We start from the raw sequence: 21,150 nt of genomic DNA, 5'->3' as shown, positions 1-21,150 counted from the left end.
CACTTTTAGCCCCACTTCCCTGTCTTCTAAAACCATTAACTCGTTGGCCTGGAGATGCTGGTGAAGTCAGGATACATCACACCTCATGCCTGCTTTTTATTCACTAGACCCGAAACACTGTCAGAGAAGGAAGTCGGCTCATATGGTGCAATTTGTTTTCCCATGACTTTACTTTCCCCTTTTCTGAGGCAGGATTTAATACTTCTAAGCGTCCCACTTGTGGGCTTTGCCTATCCCCTTCTCAGCTGCAGATGAAGGGGGTTTTGTGGACACCAATCTCCCCAGAGCAGGTGTCCCACCACTTAACTCTCTCACGGTTAGAAAGTGTCCAGCCTTCGCCTGTGCTGAGACCAGGCTGGTCTCCCTCTTCCTCTGCCATTTGCAGATATGGGGAGTAACCGACGGCTGCCTTCTCTTCTCCCCGTATTAGAAGACTAAACGCAACCCCTTTCAGTGCTCGCTTCTCTAAGATAAGCCTATTTCTTCTTTTGTAGGTCACATTTCCAGCCCCCCTGTTAGCTTTGCTGCTCCCTTTTTGAATTGCCTCTAATTTGCCCAGTGTTACTTAAGTACGATGATCAAAATTAGACATAGTACTGCAGCTGTGGCCTCTCCTCAAGTCCAAGTGCACAGGTCTAATGAGTTGCTGTGCTTTATGTGCATTACCCTCACTAACAAGTTTTATTCTTTTTAGGAATCTGCACTGAAGATAGTCTGGCTGGCTTGTAGGTTCCCAAATGATCCTTTCTTCATTTTTTCATGTTAAGTATTGAATTTGTGCTTCTGACTTTGTCCTTTGGATCTCAGAGGTTCTCCATAAGTTTTTGAAGATAATTTTTAATCATTCAAATAATGATTTGACTATTACTCAAGATGGATTCAGCAGTTACTGACAACGTGGGTATACCCCTTTTTAGCTGTCTCTCTTCTTTTTGTGCCTTGTGTTCCTATTACAGTCCTGAAATTAACTGTGCTAAATATCTGATTGTAATTAAATTTCTCTGAGAAGACTGAACCAACAAAGACTTTGAATGCATCTGTATTCCCTATGTCATCTTACCTGCTCTCCTTCCCTGTTAATGGACCTACACTACTTTCCTTTGCCTTGATAACATTAATAATATTTGCCATTCACCCCACAAAGGCTGTGAAAGTAAATTAATGACTGCACATTAAGCACCCAGTTACTATAATAAAGAAGGAAAAAGCCTATCAGGAAATGAATGGCACTTCCAAGGTGGTTTTTGCTGCTTTGTGGCATAAACACGTTAAAGCCACGTGCTCACAAATAAGAATGACATGAAATACTGGCTCGCTGCTCGGTAATGGAGTGCCATCTATTCTGGGCACTGAGGGAAGCGCCAGTCCTGGAGCAAATCAGTGCATGGTCACGCCACAGAGACTGGATTATAATCTGCAAGCACAAGGAGCAAATTAAGGCAGCACAAACAACCTTAGCTCTGGGGTTTCCTGGTTTGTGGGTGCTTCCCATCACAACTTTGTGTGTCAATAGATGGAAGGTGAAATATTTGCTCTGTCCCAAGTGAGTGCTTCCCTGCCTTGGAAGAAGTTAGATCTTTTACTCCTGCCTCGGACTGTAACTAGCACCCTGTTACTGTTCTCTGTTTTTGTGGTTCCACAGGTAGAGAGAATAATATGCTCTTACTGATTACATAAATTTATGTGAATTTTGAGCACCCCCTTCTATGGTGTCTGATGACTGCATGATTGTACCAGGCAGCCTTGCTGTCTGCTGGAAATGTTTGGAGATGGTAGCTGTGACTTGCACAACTCTTTGTGAGGGTGCGCAATGATGTGAATTGTCAATGGAAATTATTCTGAAGTGGACTCAGGCCTCAAGCCAAAACAACGCCAGGAAAAACTGATATAGCACCATGAAGATGAATAGCAAAAGTGATTTTTTCAAGCTTTCTGTCCCCCCAGCACATTTGCTTGAGATTACTGGGGGTCAAATGACAACTTGACATGATGTGACCCACAGCAGTCTCTGCATCAAACTGCAGAAGTTTCTGATGACCTTTTGTGGATCATTTCTTCCTCGGAGAACACTATGGTGCTGATACCCTGGTTGCCCTATGGCTCATATCACCAGTTGTTTTGTGACTCATATCTATCAACCTTCTACCCAAAGGGAACAATTTACAGGAGACTATGTTGTCTTTGTAGTAACCAAGATTTCCTACAATAATGACATTCTTACCTGGTGGCTTGTAACGAAACTAAGACCTTACTTTCTGATTAAAAGGTGTGAACAATCACCAGAGTAGGTCCAGAGCTGACCCTGGTTTTCTCCCAAGTACTCTTTTTCTCTCCTGTTGTCCAATCTGGCTGTTGGGAATTTTACTTACAGGCTGTCATCTGACCTCTCTGCCCATGACTGCAAAATTAATTAAACATGCCTCTCTCCATGCACGCTCGCTAAAAAGAATGTCCATTTCAGCACTAGCTAGTACAGCATTTGCATCAATATTAACAAGAAATATCTAAATACAGGGCATGAAAATTTTGCACTCTGCCTGCTCTACAAATCAACTCATTGCACATCCTTCTCCTTGTCCTGTATGTGTAGCCTTTTGTCTCCTGTGTCCTTTCGACTTAATTTTAGTTTGCCCTCTACTTTCACCTCCATTACTGTGTTATACATGGGCAGTTGGCTATGTGACTTAATCATATCAGCCTCCTCCTGCTGTTTTACTTCAATCATCTCCAACCTTTCTCCACTGAGCTGATAAAGATACTTTCTCCTGTGCCATGGAAAACATGATCTAAAACAATACGATAGTGTTAGAGTTCTGCATGCATAATTTCAATAACGTCCCATGTAACCAGTCACCTGGCTGGTTTTTTAATGAGATTGCCCTTGTTATCAGCCTGTTTTCATTCAGTTCTCACAAAAGGATTGCTCACAGCATGAGTCATGCCAGACATTTCAGTATCTCTGCCAGGAAGCCAGTAAAGATAATAAAAAGGGGTACATTCAGACAAATCTTTGGAAATACAACATTTAAGAGCAGCGATGTTGCTGATAGCTTTCAGTCATTTTGCGGAATATTAAAGAAAAAAACAACCAAACCCAAAAAGCAGCATCTTGTTCGTTAATACTTTTGTATTGCTCCCCACTGTGTTTGCTTGCATCATTAGGTAACTCTAGGTTTTCCACCTTTATTTTTCATTTTAAGGTCTCAGAACTTTCTTCCTGGGAAGCACAACAGAAAGTTCAGCAAGGCAAGCCAAGTTACTCCTCTAATTGTGTGAGGTCGGGGACGAGCCTGCTGCCACGGCTCCAGGGAGGTAGTGCAGAATGGTGCCGAGAAACGCGCTCTCCGGCTCCCGCTGCTGCCCTTAGGTACAAGGGTGAGTGCTGGTACCTCTGGCAGGGGAGGTGCTTTCTGGTCTCGGTCCCCTCTTGTCCGAATAAGAAAGGGATCACTACCCCATGCACACAAGCGTACGCTGAGATCATCTGTTGTTTTTGCCTACATGTTGCTCTCCTGAAAAGAACATTTTTTTGCAAAGTCAGTTGGCAATATCTGCATCATTATGAAGCTTTCCTGGCACTGCATCTGCTGATTGATGGCCGTGAAAATGCAGCATATTTCATTTTCTTTTCTGAGACGTGAAGCCAGCTGCTAATGGTTTTCACAGGCAGCTGCAGGATCAGGTCTCAAGGCTCTGAAATGTACATTTGCAGGAGAGCCACCTGGGCTTTTGGCTGGTTCATTATTGGTCATTACTGTTCATAAGAAGTGATCTAAGCAAAATGGGTGCTGAGCTTGGCTGTAAATTCTGGGGTTTGATTTGGGAAACCACAGTCATTAGCATCAGACAGCAGTGATCTCAATGATCTTGAAATCTTTCTGTATGCAGTTAAAACTTCCCTCTCCTCTTTCCAAAAACACATTAAGTCCCATGGTCTAACAGTTGACATTTATTTAGTTTTATTCATCTGCCTCTTCAAGTCAAATACAGAAACTAATATATAAGCATTACCCTCTTTGTGTTAATTGTGAATGCTTGCTAAAGACTAAAGTAAAGCACGAATGCCAGTGCGTCATTAGGCTGAGTGAGAGCAAGACTGTGGCTCTCTGCAGACAGCAACAAAAATCTTCTCCTGCAAGTCTTGGATAAAATCAGTTTCTAAGTACTTGTTTCTTTCACTCTAGAAAAAGGTTATTTGATTCCAACATGACTATATTTTGCCCAACTTTCCTGTATTTCATGGACAGCAAGTGGCAGGGGACTGTGGTGGCCGCTGAGGCCACCCAGGCTATGGGATAGCTGTACTCCTTCAAGCCCCATGCAGCTGCTTCTTTTTTAATAAAAGCCCTCTGTGACTATGAAGAATGAGGTAGGATTGGGTCCCTCCTAGGCGTGTGGATGGCATGTTCTTCTGGGAGGTGAAGGCAGGAAAAGCACACGGGCTTTGGCGGTGCTGCATGTTACTCACCAGGCTGGCTTTTAACAAATCAGGCCGGATGTCTCATCTTTCCTAGAGAAAGATAGACTCACCAGGATGCCTGAAGAAAAAACAGTCAGAGCTGTGAAGAGATTCACCATCAGTTTTGTAAGCCGCTGTCAGGCGGGAAGCAGGCTGAACTGCATTTGTATGTACATTTTTGGAGTGTTTCACAACGACTTAAATGAGAAAGAGCAAGGCAGAAATGATCGGTTGTGTGGGAATTCCTGAGCGCAGCAAGAGAATTTCATAATCACACAGAAATCACACAAGCACAATTTTTGCATTGTTGGTTGCTGTATCCTCAGAGAAAATTGACCTTGACACACACTTGAACAATTTTAAACAGGAGAAATAAGTTCCAGCAACAGAAATACTGTAAATCAGAACCTTCCTTCGAGGTAGGAAAGTCCAGTTTGCTTGATTTCTAATCTATATGATCAACACAAAGCATTCATAATTGTTGAGCGGCTGAAAAGTGGGCCTAGAGTGTACATCGCTTTCTCCTGTGAGGCTCTGCAGGTCGAATTCTCTCTCATCAGTGTGTGCCACAGAGGCTTTAGATAAGGAACTGGTGAAGAATAGCTGAACAGTGAAAGCTATTATCTCAAAAGACTGATATTTACTGGATTCCTTGCTTTTTACCTTTCTAGCTGAGTCACAGAATTTCCTTTGTTGCTGCACATTCGTTTTCCTCCTTTCTCTAACCAATACCATTGAATTGAGTATGCGCATGTATTATATACCATTATCTAGAATTATCTCCAAAAACCCTTTAAAGTCCTGTTCACATACAAATGAGACTTGAATACTTCCAGGGCAGAGCAGTACATTAGCAAGCCTGAGAATTAACAATAGAATTGGGTCAATAAAAGAAGGATATACTATTTGATCACAAGGTGACTGTTTCCACTGTAATTTGAAAAGCTACTTTCAGTGCTGAAAATACAGTAGAACAACAGTTAAATTAACGCCACTGTATGGATCTCATTTGGATCTCTGCATACACGTTCAGATTTGTGCAAGCAGAGGAAATGGCTATTAGGATAATCAGGGGAATGAAGAGCTTGCTTTGTAAGTCGAGATTAAAATGAATTTGCTTAGCCTAGCAAAAGGGAGACTGAGGATGCATCTCGTGTTGCTGACACCTACATAGCAGGGAAGGGAACTCGCTAGGCTGAGGGAGAACGTTGTTGTGAGAACATCCCCTATAGAAGCAACATTTATGAACATCAAGGTGGAAAACAGGGAATTTCTACCAGCTGAAAGGTAAAGATCTAGATGACTTGAACAAAATATTTACTTCTAAGATGGGTTTCATGGTTGCCTCTATAGCAAGGGACTTGGACTGAGCAAGAGCGTTGCCAAATCCTTTTTTTCAGTGTATCTTATCAGAACGTGGGTGTGATCAAAACAACTCCTCTGTGTGGCATGCAAAAAGCCAAAGATACCTCCAACCACGCTGGCTGGACTGACAGCTCTAGCAGACCACTCCCTTTCTCTTTTGGATGTAACACCTGAAAAACCCTCTGGAGGCTGAAAACGAATATGATGCACAGAATCGCCCCCACCAGGCTACTTGAGCATATTTGACGAGGGGAAAATATGCATATTACTGCAGCTACTGAAGCAGCAAAGCTGGAAGGTTCTGGTTCAGGGGATCAGAGAGCTCTGAAAGCTTTGAAATGCTATCCTTGCCCTCACCCCTCGCAGATTTGATTTAATGCCTACAGGCCACATTATTGTTTATAATATTTCAGTTTTTGATAAAAAGTTTTTGAAAACTATTATCTATTTTGTTATTTTATCATCAAATATTGAATTATTGTTGTTTTTTTTTAATGCATTCACCATCTTATCATAAATAACCTGGAATATAAAAATGTAGACTCTTACTATGAATAAATTTAGCTGGATTTATGAGACTTACGGTCTGTTCTTCCTCTGTTCTTTGGAGGGCTTTGTGAATGCGCAATGAGAGCTCTTATTTCTTATTACGGAATTTTATTGCCACCATGTAACTGGGTTAATATAAGAAGTATAAATACAGATATGCATTTGCCTGTGAGATTTTTTAATATGGAGAAGAGCATCTGAAGTTCAAAAAATATGAACTGAGGTACAGACATTATATCTTCCTCTGTAAATGGGAAGAGAAACCATTTCAAGTGCTGAAGAAAGAATGGAGTATGTGGGAATCGTCCCCTAGGAAAGGTAAAAAAGTCACTGGATTTTTTTAAGCTATCTTGCTCTACTCTGCGACTACATTTTAGCAAACATCCTAAAATGCTGCAGTTATTTCCTCTCACCCACTGGTCTCCTGCACAAACTTTCATGAAGTGAAAGAAAGGGTGTAGAACGCAGGAGAAGCTGGGAAGGTCTAACAGCCAGAATACTTTGCCTTCTGATAGTTCCTCTTCTTTTCGGTCTACATGAACTTGGCTGATGTTAGTTCACGTAGACTGAGACCCAGACAATAACCACATCCTGCTTTTGGAGGAAAGCAGAACTGAGGCACATGAAGTTCTCTGCTTAGTGAAGAATACGAGCTGATTCCCGTCACTCTCCTGTGCATGAGCAAAAAAACCCCTTGTTCGTCCCTGTGCCATCTTCTCATCCTTTACAGGCTCCAGTGGTATTTAAATAGCATTAAGTGCACAAGGCTATGGGCCGTGCCCACGCACACAAGCGCAGGGAAGGCCGGCGGCTGCTGCCGGCAGGTGGGAACGGGCCCAGCACAGCCGTGCCTGGAGAGAGCGCCGCGGGAGAGGACTGAGGTGGCCACCAAGAGGGAGAGCAGCTGGACAACCGAAAAAGGGGTTTTAAAGCAGGCACACACTGAACTGGCTTAACCGAGAGAAGCAGCTGCTGGGTCTGGAGAGGCGAGGAGGCCTGGTGGGCCGCAGGAGTCCTCGCTGGCAGCTGAGCCCGGGAAGGAGCGGCAGCGGGAGAAGGGAAGGCGAAGGAGGAGTTTGCGCTTCGTACAGGCGGGGGGAGATGCCTTCCTGGCAGCTCTGCGGCCTTCGGGTTGTGGCAGTAAAAGGCCACGGGGAAGGGGTTTGGTGCAACGGACTTCGCGGTTTTCCTTCAAAGCAGAAAGGACGGCTGGAAACCGGCATGAGCCGCCGCTGCTGCTGCCGCTACCAGCGAAGGACGGCTCTTGCTCCCAGGCCTGGGCAGATTTCCTCCTGCTGCTGACAGCAGGCTTTGCTGGGCTTTTCTGTAGGACACGGATGGGCACGAGGTCACAGGCCGACTGCAAAGATCAACGTCTCGGAGCAGAGGTTCATTGCTCTTTGCGCAGCACTATCGGTGATAACCCTTTGTTCTCTTTTCCGGAGTTAAAAGGCCCATTTTCCTTTGACCCTAAATGTGAGACTGCAACAGGTATTCTAAACGCAATGGGCAATTTATTTAAAAGCTTAAAAATCCTGTTAGTCTAGAACAAAACTGCGATTTCCTTTTGTTCATCACTGCTGTAGCCGTCTTTGCTGCACTGTGGTGTCAGATGCAGAGCTAGTGGGTTAGTTGCTATATTATGTTTTGCTGTGAAACCCAGTCAGATTAATGACTTTGGGGTCACTTGAGATTTACATAATTTATATCGATGACGTGCTGTTTAAAGTGTTTTACAAAATCAGGAAGCAAACTGGAGGTTTTATAAAAATATCATAATTAAAAATTGACTTGTACTAACTTGGCTTTAGGAACGTGCGTGAAGTTCATGTATGATGGATTGTTTTGCTCAATGAAAACTATAAAAATGAGGAGAGACTTATGATGACAAAAAGCATTTTTTTTAGGTTGGTACATTATCAATCTTTATATTGAGCCAAAAGCTGCTTGCATTTCTTCTGTGCATATTTTATTGACTTCACTGTGACCAGTTGTGGAAGGAGAGCAATATTTGTACTACAGTGAAGAAATATTATCACATTCAAAATCAAAATGTGTTCTTGAACCAAGTATAAAACTTCAGAAGCCAGAAATCAAACACTTGCTTTAGTTATGTCTTTAATGTGATTTAATCACTCCAGAATTTAGCAAGCTGTGATAAATCTTTCTGCTATAAAAACAGAAGGGAAATTTTCTTGCCTTGCCTTACATTAGCAATCAAAATATTCAGATGGTGAATGTTATTTTTTCAATAGTTTGATTTGGGATAAGCAAAGAAAAAAATATGCAGCAGGAATCTGCAACATGTAAGGCTGTTCTCAATGTTTTTTTAATGAAAGTGGGTTTGAGGGCAGCTGTTACGATGCAAAAATGAGCCAACTCTGCTCTCCATAAGAGTGGTATATTCCCAGTGAAAATCAATGGAATTGGGCAGGACCAATGGCCTTGAATTTAACAATGTATTACGGGGTTCACAGCATGAGATTCCTGCATAAGAAATTAGACACACTCTTCCTTTTTATTTGGTATCAAAACAAAACTCAATTGTGTGAGCAGGATACTGAGATGTGCAAAAGGACTGCTAAAAATGTAAAGTTCTACCTTGTTGCTACAATTAGAGATGAAGGAAGAAATGCTTTCCTACCCCTTCACCCTGGAAGAAGGATGCTGGGGGAGACAACATGTCCAAGACAAAACCTCTGCCCAGGAGAAGACTGAGCAGGAGCCGGAGAATGGGAATAGCAGATGTTGGGACGAGGAAGACTCTGGGCAGGGTGGGAGGAAGGCAGAGTCCTGGGACAGTGATGGATGGTACAATGGCACCAAAACATCTTGCTAAAGCTCATCTTACAATTATTAACTCAAGAGGGATCAACGTGGTGGACAAATGCCTCTTACTTGTATGAGGCATGCTACTGAACTGCAGAAGCAGGGCAGTGCTAGCTGGAGGCTGCTTCTTTTTAATTCAAGCCTTTCCTGTAGCGCAGCAGAGTGCGCACAGCAAGGAGCCGTCTCTCGTGATGAAATTACGTGTTCAACAGGCTACGCCTCGCAGTCACATAATATAATGATCCTGCAAACAGCGAGAGAGACATCTTTCTGATGCACCTTCATGAAATGGGTTTGAAATAAGTTTTGATCTGTATTCCAGATATCTGTGATAGTAAAAATGAAATTCCACTTAATGGCTACTTTTTCCCTAGTTTTGCAGCCCAATGCCAGTTTGTTTCACTATCTTACCTCACTGACAGGCCTAAGAGAAGCCAGAACAGGATGGGAGTTTCTGTGAGTAACAAATCTGAGAGTATGAGGCAAAAAGAAAAACATGGGAAGATACACCTAAGGCTTCTCAATGGTAATCATGTAGTGTAAGTGGTATGTTAAACTCAAGGGAACAATTTTACGCAGTGGCTGTCCTACAAGTGCTCTTCTGCTGTTTGTGCTGTCTGTTACTGTCAGCTCACGTGTTCCTTCACAGCTTCACTTGGATTTCAAATGAACAGTCACACGCTGATAAGTTTTCTGGGCCTTTATTTCCCCATTCCCTGAATTATGGGTTAGTGACAAAATCACGCTGATAAAATCTTCCAGATGCCTTATCTGAGTTTCGGGAATAAATAACTTGTTGGGTTCACTCTTGAACTCTCTCACAAAATAGATCACTAGGGATCACAAGGAAAAAACAAAAATTTGTATTTAATCTGTAACTCATAAATGTATGCAGTGGTTTTTAGCTAGTCTTTTATAGGGGAAAATTTAGTTTTCAGAAACCAAGAAAAATTATTTTTCTACAGATGACAGGTATTTCCTACTAATGAAAATGGCATTATAGAAAGCCCATGTTCAAAAGAGAAAAAAAGGCTTGTGTGCAATTTCTTGCTTACTTAATTGCATGCTGATACTGAAAAGACACTGTGATTTCAAATTTTACTCCAAGCTACAATAAGATGCTTGCTTTTATGGTTTAGTAACTTGTGTTAGAATACTGGCTAATATGGCAGTATAAATTCTAATTTTTCAGCTGAGATTAAACAAAGCGGTAACGATTTGTTTTTGGTAAAAATTCACTGCAATATCTTTAAGTTTATAATAGTAGAAATACAGATTACACTTTTTCAGAATTTGTTCCAGCTCTATGTTTGCAAATCTTAGAAAACATATTGTACGAGGTGATGAGAGGTGTATCCAAGGACACTTGAAAGGACAGCCTACTCGGGTAGAAAGAAGAATGTTTTGATACACTTGGGGGGAAAGAACAAAGACAGCATGAGTAGAATTCAGTGGGGATTTGGGGAAGAATTTGTCTCAGTACTATTTTATTGCTCTTCTATTCCTTCTCAGTGCTGAGCAAAGACAAAATTTCCCTGTGAATATTCAGCCAACGGTCAGTTTGGCTTTAAGAAAAACCAAGAATAAGACAAGCAACACCTCATTTACCAAAAAACATACGTTTCTGTATTTTTCCAGTGGCTTGATGCCAGTCACAGGCGAGGTCAGTGTCTTGCAGGAGTGCTTGGATGTAGTGGGAGCAGAGCTCTGCCTGCACCCAGCAAAGCTGCGTAGTTCGTACTCCTGCCAGTGCACATAAATGCATATTCTTCCGCACTTTATCCTGTCCTCCTTCAGTCTATGTAAAACTGACATTGTTTCTCCCTCCCTTCTTGAATGTAGATATTTTATAACTACGGAAAAGGTCAGGACATACAACTGTCCCTCATATTGATTTTGCTTTTATAGAGTGCCTTTTCCCCAAATGGATGCCAGAATGCACTCTTAAAATCAAACTATATAGAACAATAATTTCTACCGGAATGAAAAGGACATGGCAGCAGCTTAACAGCGCACTTTAGTGCTAGACCACGCTTTAGGAAATGAAGGTGGCTTTAAGGAGCAGGACTAATCTTGTGGCCTTGAAGAAGTTATTAGATATGTGTATGGAGCAACACCTGGTGCAGCCTTGCTCACCCCCAGCTGCCTGCATCTCACCAGCCCCTTACTCAAACCCTCTGATATTAAAGAATAGGTGTTCCCAGGCATACCTTTTAAGATGAAATATTATTTATGCTATGAGGGCTCTTAAGATGTCAGATTTCAGTTCCTGTAACAAGTAGAGCAACAACCCCCAGACCTTCATACATGGAATTTACTCAAATCCATTCCTGTTTAGCTGTCTGCTGTGTGCCAGCGGGCACCTGCTGCCCCAGCTCCAGAGCCCTCATCAGAGACTCCCAAATTAAGGACTGCTTTGCCTTCAGTAAAACTATGATTTTTGTAAAGCGTAAATTAAGTTCACTTTATCTTCTTTTCTTTATGCAAAATATCCAAAATTCCCTTATGCCCTCTCTTAAGCATAAAAGGATACTCCGTGGCTTTCTTTTGGCAGAAAAGGGACCTATGATTAAAAAAATGATTGAAAATCGGTGTGTTTGTTACAACATTTCTTCATAAGCACAAATGAACATAAGTCACTTCTTTCTGCATCGTTGGGGACTCACAAACAAGTATCATTACTAATATCGAAATTTACTGTCCCTTTTATTTAGCTTGTTCATTCTTCTAAAAAATGTATGCTTGGGTTAGAGCTGGCCAGGAATTTTATGTGTTGATTATTCTATATGCTGTTAGTGAAACTTTTAATCAAAATGTGCAAGTTTTGAGAAGACCTGTACTTTTTTTTGGAACAGGTTTCATCTTAGGAAAGGAGGCATTTGGAGGCTCACGCACTTGGACATATTGTTTTGACCAAAAAACGTGCACTGATCAATTGAATGATCAGTCTATCTACCTGTCTAATGCTGTACTGGAATTGCTTTATTTTTATTTCTATTTTTTATAAACAGCAAATATACACTATGCCACAGAATAAATGAACCTGCTCTCCATCACAATTATTTACACCTTTACAACAGACGAAGACATGAAGGACTGACACTGAAGCCCTTATTCCAAGATGTATTTAATTACTAATGGAAAGTGAAACAGTTCAAAAAAGAGATCTAAAGATACTTTCCCCGGCATAATCGATAGACCAGTTCTGAGGGCACTTGTCTGTGACAGAAGAGATTGATCCAGCTCCTGTATCGTAAAACACAACATCTTTCCTGTCAGAAGTGATTAGAAAAATATCAGGTTATCAGTTAGCACTTTGGGTTTTTCCCAGATTTTTCTCAGTGGAAAAATAAAATTTTAATTGTTTTCAATTGTTAAAGCAATCAGACAGAAAAAAAACACCTTCCTGTGTGGATCAACAGCAGTTACTCAATCTGAAGTAAGTTACCTTTGGGAAGGTGTATGGTCTATAAACTGTTACGCAGGTAATCACAGTGCAGAGTTGGGCTATGACAGTGGTGAGACCCTGATGGAATTCAGAGGCAAAAATCCCACTTAATGGGTGGATTTGTATGGTGTATTTTTTGTGACCATCATAATTTTTCTTGCAGCATTTCTGCAGCACTAATTTTAGCGATAATTGCATGAAGCAATGATAACAGTGGTGACCAAAATGATGTTTCCTATGCTCAGGCACACACATGGCCATCTGGGCTACCTTTCACAATATTGCAACGTTTTAGTTTTATATTCAATCTAACCACTTTGAAAACAAGTATTAATGTGTGTTAAGGTTGTCAAAGGCATACCTTATCCCTGTGTGCTGACCAGCTGTTTTAAATCTGAGAACCTCACCAAAAGGTCTTTCAGAAAGCCTGTGCTTCACTACCAGGGAAGATTTCTCAGCAAACCTGACTAAAAGAAGCCAGAATAAAGTTTTCTGCTTCATGTCTTAAAAAAATAAAATTCAATACCGCCAGAAAAAACAGATTTTGGAAGTCCAGTTAATCATTGCATGTACAAGTACTATTTAGTGTCTCTGCTGCCAACCTTTCTGAGTGGTAAAGTAGCTCCTTCCAGCTCATTTTTTTGACCTTGCGAGTGATTCTGTGCCGGGGTCCTTGGGAACTGCATGGGGCAGACCAGGCACAGCTCGCCAGGTCCCCTCACATCCCTCCGGCACTTAATGAGGATGCTTGGTATTCTCGGGAGGCAATCTGCAAGCTCAGACCTAAGACAGAAGATGAAGTTGTTTTGAAACAGCAGATGAATAATATTTTCAGGAGTGTATTAATGAGAGAAAGTGTCTACACACCCATGCGAGGAGTGTAGGTAATAGCAAAGAGAACAAGAAATGTTAGAGGATAACAGGCATTATGAAGTGGCAGAAATAACTGTGGGTGATTTTCATGACTAAAATATCAGTTATTGGAAAAACGTGAAAAAGGAAGAAGTGAAGAAACGGGGGTGGGTAGTAGATTTATGATATACGTCAAAGCTATTTGTATTGCGAGGCAGCAATCATGTCAAGAGGAGAAAACAGTTGTAAAATTCCCCTGGGAGATGTACAGCTTGTGCTGCGGTCATAGTCCGCAGCCTGAATCCAGCTACCTCGAAGTGCACCAGCCTCCCTAAGCCCATGCCCTCGCACAAGCACGCGCCAGGGGCAGGGATCAAGTCCAACTTCAGCCCTCCACATCCGAGCCCAGGTGCTTCCACACGGCCGTAGCCTCTGACCGTGGTACCCTAAGGGTGCGTCAGACCCTCGCTCCTAGGAGGTGTTCCTTGCTTACAAGACAGTTGGAGCAAAAACTGGGGTTGTTACGGGCTTGCTAAGGGAGAAGGATAGCTTTTTTTTACCTTTATTTTTATTCTGCTTTATACACATTCAGAAAATGAATTGTCCACATATTTTAGCACTTGAAGAATGAGTTGCCAGTACATTGGGGTAGGAAATAGCATCCTCTTAATATTCCTTGTATTTCTTGCAAAAGAGAAACGAGGAATTAATTAGATTTCACCCTGTTTATGTCTTTGTTGCTAGCTCTAATCTTAAGATCTAATAAAAGAAGAGAGCAAATGGCTCTGTGAGTATTTATTTATTTATTTTTCCTCTAGCCCATTAAGAAAAGAACAGAGCTGATGATAAGGTAGCCTGAGTGAATCGAAGTATCTATACTGTGTTATTGCGCGAGGCTGAGTCACAGTCAACTAGTTTTATAGCACACCCATAGTTGATTATAAAGCAAATAATTGGAGGAAAGGGACAAAGATGTCTATTTAAAATAATCTCTGAAAGATGCTTGTGAATCTGCCTCTCCTGCTGGCTGGACCAGATCAACAAATAACATATCTGACTAATGCAGTGAGATCAAATAATGCTAATTCTAAAGAAATTTTTAATTATGAAGTTATGAATAACAAAATTTTAGCTTAGCTATTAAATAAACCAATGACTGAGTTTTAACTCCCTTTGCTCTTCATACAGGTCTGTAGAAAAACAATGAGGTAAAATTCCATGACAAATTTGCATGACAGTCAAACATCAGCAAAATATAATTTTGAACAGAGATGAGAAGCAAGCGGGATCTGACATAAGACAAGCTCCTTTCTGTAAAGGAATGGTTTAGTTCAGATCCCAAGTCATTCTCCACATTTATCATTAAATTAATTATCGAGCTATTAATTCAGGAACTTCTGAGAAGCCTCTTTTCTCTGTGTCATCTTCCAGCTTTTTTCCTTTCCTTCTGACAGTAGTGAACACAAGTTAAACACAGCTTGATCAGCCATTTAAAAAATGAAGAGAAAGTAGGAGTATGAGTCCAGGACAAGAAATGTTATGCTTTTGCTTAATAGCATAAGGAAGAGGAAAAGTTGGGGTATCCACCAGTTCATGGAAAGTGCAAGATCTACTGAGCTGATGAGGCATTAGCAAGACACTACATGAGGGACCGTTTACTGAAACTGCCAACACACAAACCTGTCAAGGGACAGTTGAGTTGTAAAATGCTCCAGCTACCACAGGAGATGCATTACATTATTGTCGTATGCTATATCCAGCTAGTGGAAGCTGCTTTGTGAACGAAATAGGGGAATAAGATAAACTCGCTTTCAATCAATGAATTAATATAAAATCAGCAAAAGGAGCAGAGCAGACTACTACAATCCCTCAACTATATTAGGCAATCAATTTTTTTCCTTTCAATATGTAGACTATTCCCTTGCGACTCCCTGTGGATGCCATGCAGTGTGAACACAGCAATCAAAGTAACAGACATGAGAATAATCAAAATAATATGTGTCAGAAAGAAGCAAATGAGTACGTACATTCATTAAGTAAATCTCCTAAGAGTTTAACATACAAAACTCTTTCCAGAAAAGCTGTACAAACAACTGCATGCACTAGCACATGGTTTTACTGGTGTTACAAGTCAGATGAAAAATATTCTTCAAACTAAACAGTTTTTTTTAGATTTCACCATAAGTAATCTCTACTCAGAGCAAAACACATACTGTAGCTGACGCAATGAAATTAGTAAAGGTCATAACTGAAGGTAAAATACCCCACTTTGAAGAAAACTTAAAAATCATTAAACAAGCAATGCACGCTGCCCACCAAGCGTTAAAGACAATATCCATTTTTGTATTGGATTGGGCATCAGCTATGTCCAACACTATACCTCCACCTGTGAAGTGGCAAAACAGCTGCTTCATTCAGGGAGAAAGTAGCCAAAAACTCAGAACGAACCCACAAATATGCAGGGAAACAAACTGATAGACAGAATCAGACAAATAAGTAATCTGGCTGCCTTGAGAACATTTCCCAGCAAACTGTTCAAAGGGATACAGCACAAATCCAGTGAAAAGTAAACAAAATGGTACTTCTCACAATATTCTCAGCCTTTTGAAGCAGAAAGTCTAGGTCACAAAAAAAAATTGGAGGAAATATATTGGAATGAAAGAGCCATTTCCAAATGTTTTATTAGGCTACAGAAGCGACCTAGGAAGAAGTAGGAAAAAAACCAGAAAAGAAATTCTGTCTCGAAGATAGTGCAGGAATGACTTTTCCTTCTTTTCTTCAACTATATTTGTATGATAAAGTAGATATAGCATTTTGGAAGAGAACAGATCCTTTCCTGATTGAAATCAAAGGGGATTTGGGTGAAATTTCAAGTATTGGTCATCTCAAATATGTTAAGTAGTTTAAAACCCACCAACAATATTTTATGTCCCTTTGTGTGCGTAGCCATTTGACTTCAGCATTTACAAGGAAGATGGAGGAATGTTCAGCATTTTTATTACACTCCTATTTATTATATTGGCTTTCATTTCAGTTACAAGTTGTGCTGCAGTTAACGGGGCCGGGTTGTGACTCATGAGGCCTCAGCACAGATCTCAGCTCCACCAAAGGATTTTCTGCACGACCTTGAGCCACTTCATGTCTCTATCCCATCTGTAAAACAGAATGATGATGCTTCCTCTCTGCAGCAATTTGTCTTGTCAATTTAGGAACAAACACTGATTTGTCTTGAATACTTGCAGCTCTTATCGATTGCAAAAGAAGTTAGATGTATACAATACTTCTTCAGATTTGGCATTTGGAGATGAAATATCTTTGAGGAACTGGACCATTAAAGCAAACATTTTGGCCATGAATGTCCTATACTGCTTTGAACAGTGTCTAATAAAATGATCCTCAATTTTAGTGCAGCGTAGAGTAATAAATAGCTGTTAAGAAGTTTAAACAGCGTACGCATTTGGCAGGTCAATGGGAAACAGGTAAATCCTTGAGAGCTGCAGTAGAAAGGCAGACATCTCAGAGCAAACATATTTTATAAGCCTGTATAACTTTGAAAACAACCATTAATTTTCATCAGAAGATTAAAAGACAAATATGTGAGCTAAAAATTATTTCCCTACTAAATTTCAAAATCCTAAAATCCAGTATGGACGTACTGATGCTGCTCAGGAGAGTCACAAGCACAGTCATTGTAAGGTGAAAGAGGTTCTCTCATCCCAGACTGCAACAGCTACCCAATTTTGTCTCCCTTATGAAAGAACTATTCCTGCAGTAAGGACAACCCTGTTGTCTTTCAGAAAAGAGGTGAGGAATGAAAAAGCAGACAGAAGTCATTGTACAACCCCTGCTACTAGCTTCACTTTGACAGCACATAATCAGATAAGATCAGATTTCACTCTTTGTTCAAACAGTACAAACTGGCTTAATTCCAGACAGTGAGGCCAATGGAGCTACTTGATGTTGACAAAAACTTAAAGAAGAGGGAAATAAAATATTAACCTGTAAACAGCTTTTGATAATTAAAAATAACATTGGGAGAGAAACATGCTGTAACAGTTGTTCCTCTCCCTTTGGCAGTTTTTACAGCTTATTTGCCGTGGCCAGGGAGTCTTGGCTTTAATTCTGTAGGAAAGCATTCGGCAGGGTATTTTTTCTTGCACAGTGCTACATATGTCTGTTGTACTTTCCACAGAGCGAAGACATGGAGCCAGAATAATACCAGTGTAATTTCTAAGGTCACGGGAATGTCCCTGACCAAAACCACTCATGGTCCAAGAGCTTGATCCCTGCAAGCTGTTTCCAGGCCTGATACCCTGGGGCTTCCCCGGGGGTGTTTGCACCCCTCCTGTGCTCGGAGACCCAGAGGGTGGCAGGAGCCCTGGGGCTCCGGGGGTTGCCGGGGACCTGGGTGGCATGTCTGAGGTCTTACCAAGGGACGGGAAGGTTTGTCGTCTCCAGTAGGTACATGAAGCAAGTGGGAAAGCTCCTGCATGGTTTGAATTATTCCTTTTGAAATACTCATGGGAAAATGTTTTCTCAGCTCCAGTAAATTTATCCTTAAAGCATGGAAAGTCCATGGCACTCAGATGTTACAGCAGAAGCTCACAAGTGAGATCATGGGTTGCTTGTGGGTAGCACACAAGGCAGATTACATACCCTGATTTTCATTTCATTCTTCTAGTGAAAGCAAGACCAGAGTTTATAAAATTGCAAGACATACTGAATAATTTTTGCCATGTTAGACTGTTCTCATTTACTTTCTTAAATGAAATCTGTCCATTCGGATCATTTGAGAATGCACCGTCTTCTCCTGCTGGCTGTAGGCACCTAGCCTTCCCCCGACACCATCCTCTCTCTTCTCCTCTTTCTTCACCTCAGGATATACTCCAAATTTTTTTTTTTATGTGTTTCCGAGTTGAGGAAAATTCATAGGAGTGAACTTGTAAACAATTAATTGTATCTGATTTTACTGTATGAGTAACACTTTGCAGTGAAGCTCCAGTGGATTTGCTGAGCTTCAAGGTAGGCTGGTGCCTTTGCAGGAAGCTCATATCCAAATTAAAAACTTTTTAAATTGTACATTATAAAAAGGCTCCAAAGGGGACGGGGAGCAATTCCATCTCAATGGTGAAGTTACAAGCAATTATCTATTTTAAGATAAATACTTCTGTCTAAAATAGCTCTGTAAAAAATCTATTGTCTTTTTCTTTTGATTGACTTATTTACAGAATTTCATCTGAGAAAAGTCTGACAAGCTCTGTGTTTGCCAGCCCTCCCACATCTATGATTCACTGCTTTTGTCCCTGATACTTTACTTAATCTTCTACCAAAGAGCAGCTACGAATGTTATTGGTAACCCTTTCATGTTTCTCAGTCACAGGAAATGATGTAAAAATCCCAAATAATGATAATATCCTCCATCTCTGGGAGCTTCGTTCCCTAAAATAAGACTACAGAAGATGATAAAGTTCTTCCATGGTCTTTAAAGGACTTTTTCATCTTCTCTTTCTTAATGAGGCATCTGCAAAAAGCTGTTTGGTCAGACGTTCCTTACTCACAGTTAAATTCTTAGGGGATTAGTAGGTTTGTTATACTCGGAGTACAAAAGTAAACAGCATATGGCTCTGTTAATATCCTTATAATGCCACAACACAATCTGTCAGGATGTAAACTTTTTTAGCAGTTTAATTTCCTTCAAGTTCATGCTATGAAAAAAGAACCAACACGTCTTACGAAACCTTCTGCGTCACCTAAGAGACAGCAAGCTATTTCTTAATTCTTGTTTTGCGTTCCCAGTTTAATGTCTATACGTATCACCTTCAGTAACAAAAATACAGTGGAAAATACAGTTACTTAGTTACTAGGAGTTAAAAGGTCATTTCCCCTTGATGAAAAGCTTGTTCTATCAGATAAGTAGCTGCTACACTCCATAAAACTGGCAACCCTTCAAAAGGTTTCAGAAATTAAAGGCATTGCTTGAAGATAAAGGCGGTAAGGTCATTTGCCTTGTGTTTAGTCCTGCAAACCTTTCTGGGTGACCCTTTGATATTCAAATGAAGAGTGCTTTAAATTGTTTTATGTTCATCGAGCTAATGAGTGCTGGCTGACAATCACTTTTAAGACTAGTTAAAAGTCTGATGGAATTAAATTTTGTAAAATATTGCAGTGCATTTCCATTAAGGGGGGAGTGCCTCCACAGTTTGCCAAAGCTGTATCCAGAATCACTCACAGCACTACACTCTGGTCCTACTGCTTTTCCCAGTTTTATTAAATCTGTTTTTACTAATTGAATAATGTCTAACATGATTTTCAATGTATTCCTGCAGTATATTAATAAAGCTGTATAAACAAGCTACATATGTAAAATCTATGTCCTCTTCGAACTCTATGGTAGAGGGAAAGAACCCTTACACTTAATGTGTATAGTAGTAGAAAAATTACTTGTGAACTTTTTATTGCAAGAGACTGTATAGCTGTGTATTACTGTATGTGTAATTAACTAATCTGTAATGTTGATCTGATATATTGTGTATATACTTATGTCCTTAGAGGAACAGATCCTTATTTTAAAGCTTTTTCTTCTTTTATGATTTTTTCCTGGTGGGAAGAATCTTCAGACATTTGTAATTTATTAAAAAAAAAAAAGGGAAAGTCCTCTAATGGACAATAAACATTGTGTGCTGTAAACTGCTTGGTTATCACTGTGACCTTCATTACCTCAGAAGTTGTTTATTTTAACCTTACCTCCATGCTATTTTGGAGACTCTAATAATAGCCCTCTATCACTCTAACCCACATTCAAAAGTAAATGTAAACAAGATCATCTCAGTTTAAAATACACATGAACTCTATCCCCCAAATGACTGTCAAATAATTAAAAAGTACAAAATCCTTACCTAATGGAGCTGACTCAGTGCTAATGGCCAACAAGGGAATCCAACAGAGGTAGGCAACAAGTTGGAGATGCTGATGGAAAGGAAAGGGCTGCTGCATATTGTCCAAGGTGAGTTTTATCCATGCATCTGCACTTGCTTAGAAGTTAACTTTCGAAGTACTAAACTTTGCAGGAAAAGCCATCAGCCTGCCTGCCTCTTTCGATTTTTTTTTTTTTTCTTTCTTGCGTCCTTTTCAATCCACTCTCTTGGAGGGGGTTTAATACGTCATTAATCCCCGAATTTCCAAGAGGGAAGCCCTCCAGCTACACAGAAACCACACTCATCCACCCACACACAACCAGATCGGCGGAGAGCATGTGTGCCTGCAGCTGCTCCGGCCGCAGCTGCTCTGATTTACACACCCGGCAGCGCACCCGCGCACACCCGCGCGCGGAGGGCGAGAACAGCATGTACCGTCAGCGTCGGTGGCAGGAGGTGATCCTGGAGAAATTCGGGTTGTAGACAAAACATGCCTGCTTGTGAGGATTTTAAAGCGGACAACATTAACTTCAGATTATTACAGTCATATCTGACATCGTGTTTATATGAAAGATGTTTAAAAAATGCTAAAATATAAGCTTGCAAATAGTTTCCTTTTCGTTTCAGATTGCTGGAGGATTTGGATTTATGCAAGACTCTTACAGAAGTGGTCCGTGCAATGCAAACAGTGGTCCTGAAGGTTTGTGTCTTGGGTCGATGTGTCATTGATTGGT

At 40.7% G+C, this 21,150-nt stretch overlaps 1 protein-coding gene across 1 annotated transcript in view; it reads right to left on the bottom strand.

Annotated features, from left to right (window-relative positions):
• Positions 1-20,939, bottom strand: part of LOC309406125 (von Willebrand factor D and EGF domain-containing protein-like) — a gene marked incomplete at its 3' end in the record, with an annotated part of 194,780 nt that extends 173,841 nt beyond the window's left edge. Inside the window, exon 1 of the mRNA XM_082001163.1 lies at positions 20,399-20,939. Within this exon, the coding sequence (XP_081857289.1) occupies positions 20,399-20,495 (97 nt within the window). The 5' untranslated portion in view covers positions 20,496-20,939. The remainder of the gene's footprint in view (positions 1-20,398) is intronic.
• Between the last annotated feature and the right edge of the window lie 211 nt (positions 20,940-21,150).

This window comes from Phaethon aethereus (genome assembly GCF_964289735.1).
Source record: "Phaethon aethereus genome assembly, chromosome: 6".
NCBI classification, from domain to species: Eukaryota; Metazoa; Chordata; class Aves; order Phaethontiformes; family Phaethontidae; genus Phaethon; species Phaethon aethereus.
This window is presented reverse-complemented; position numbering and strand designations above follow the sequence as displayed.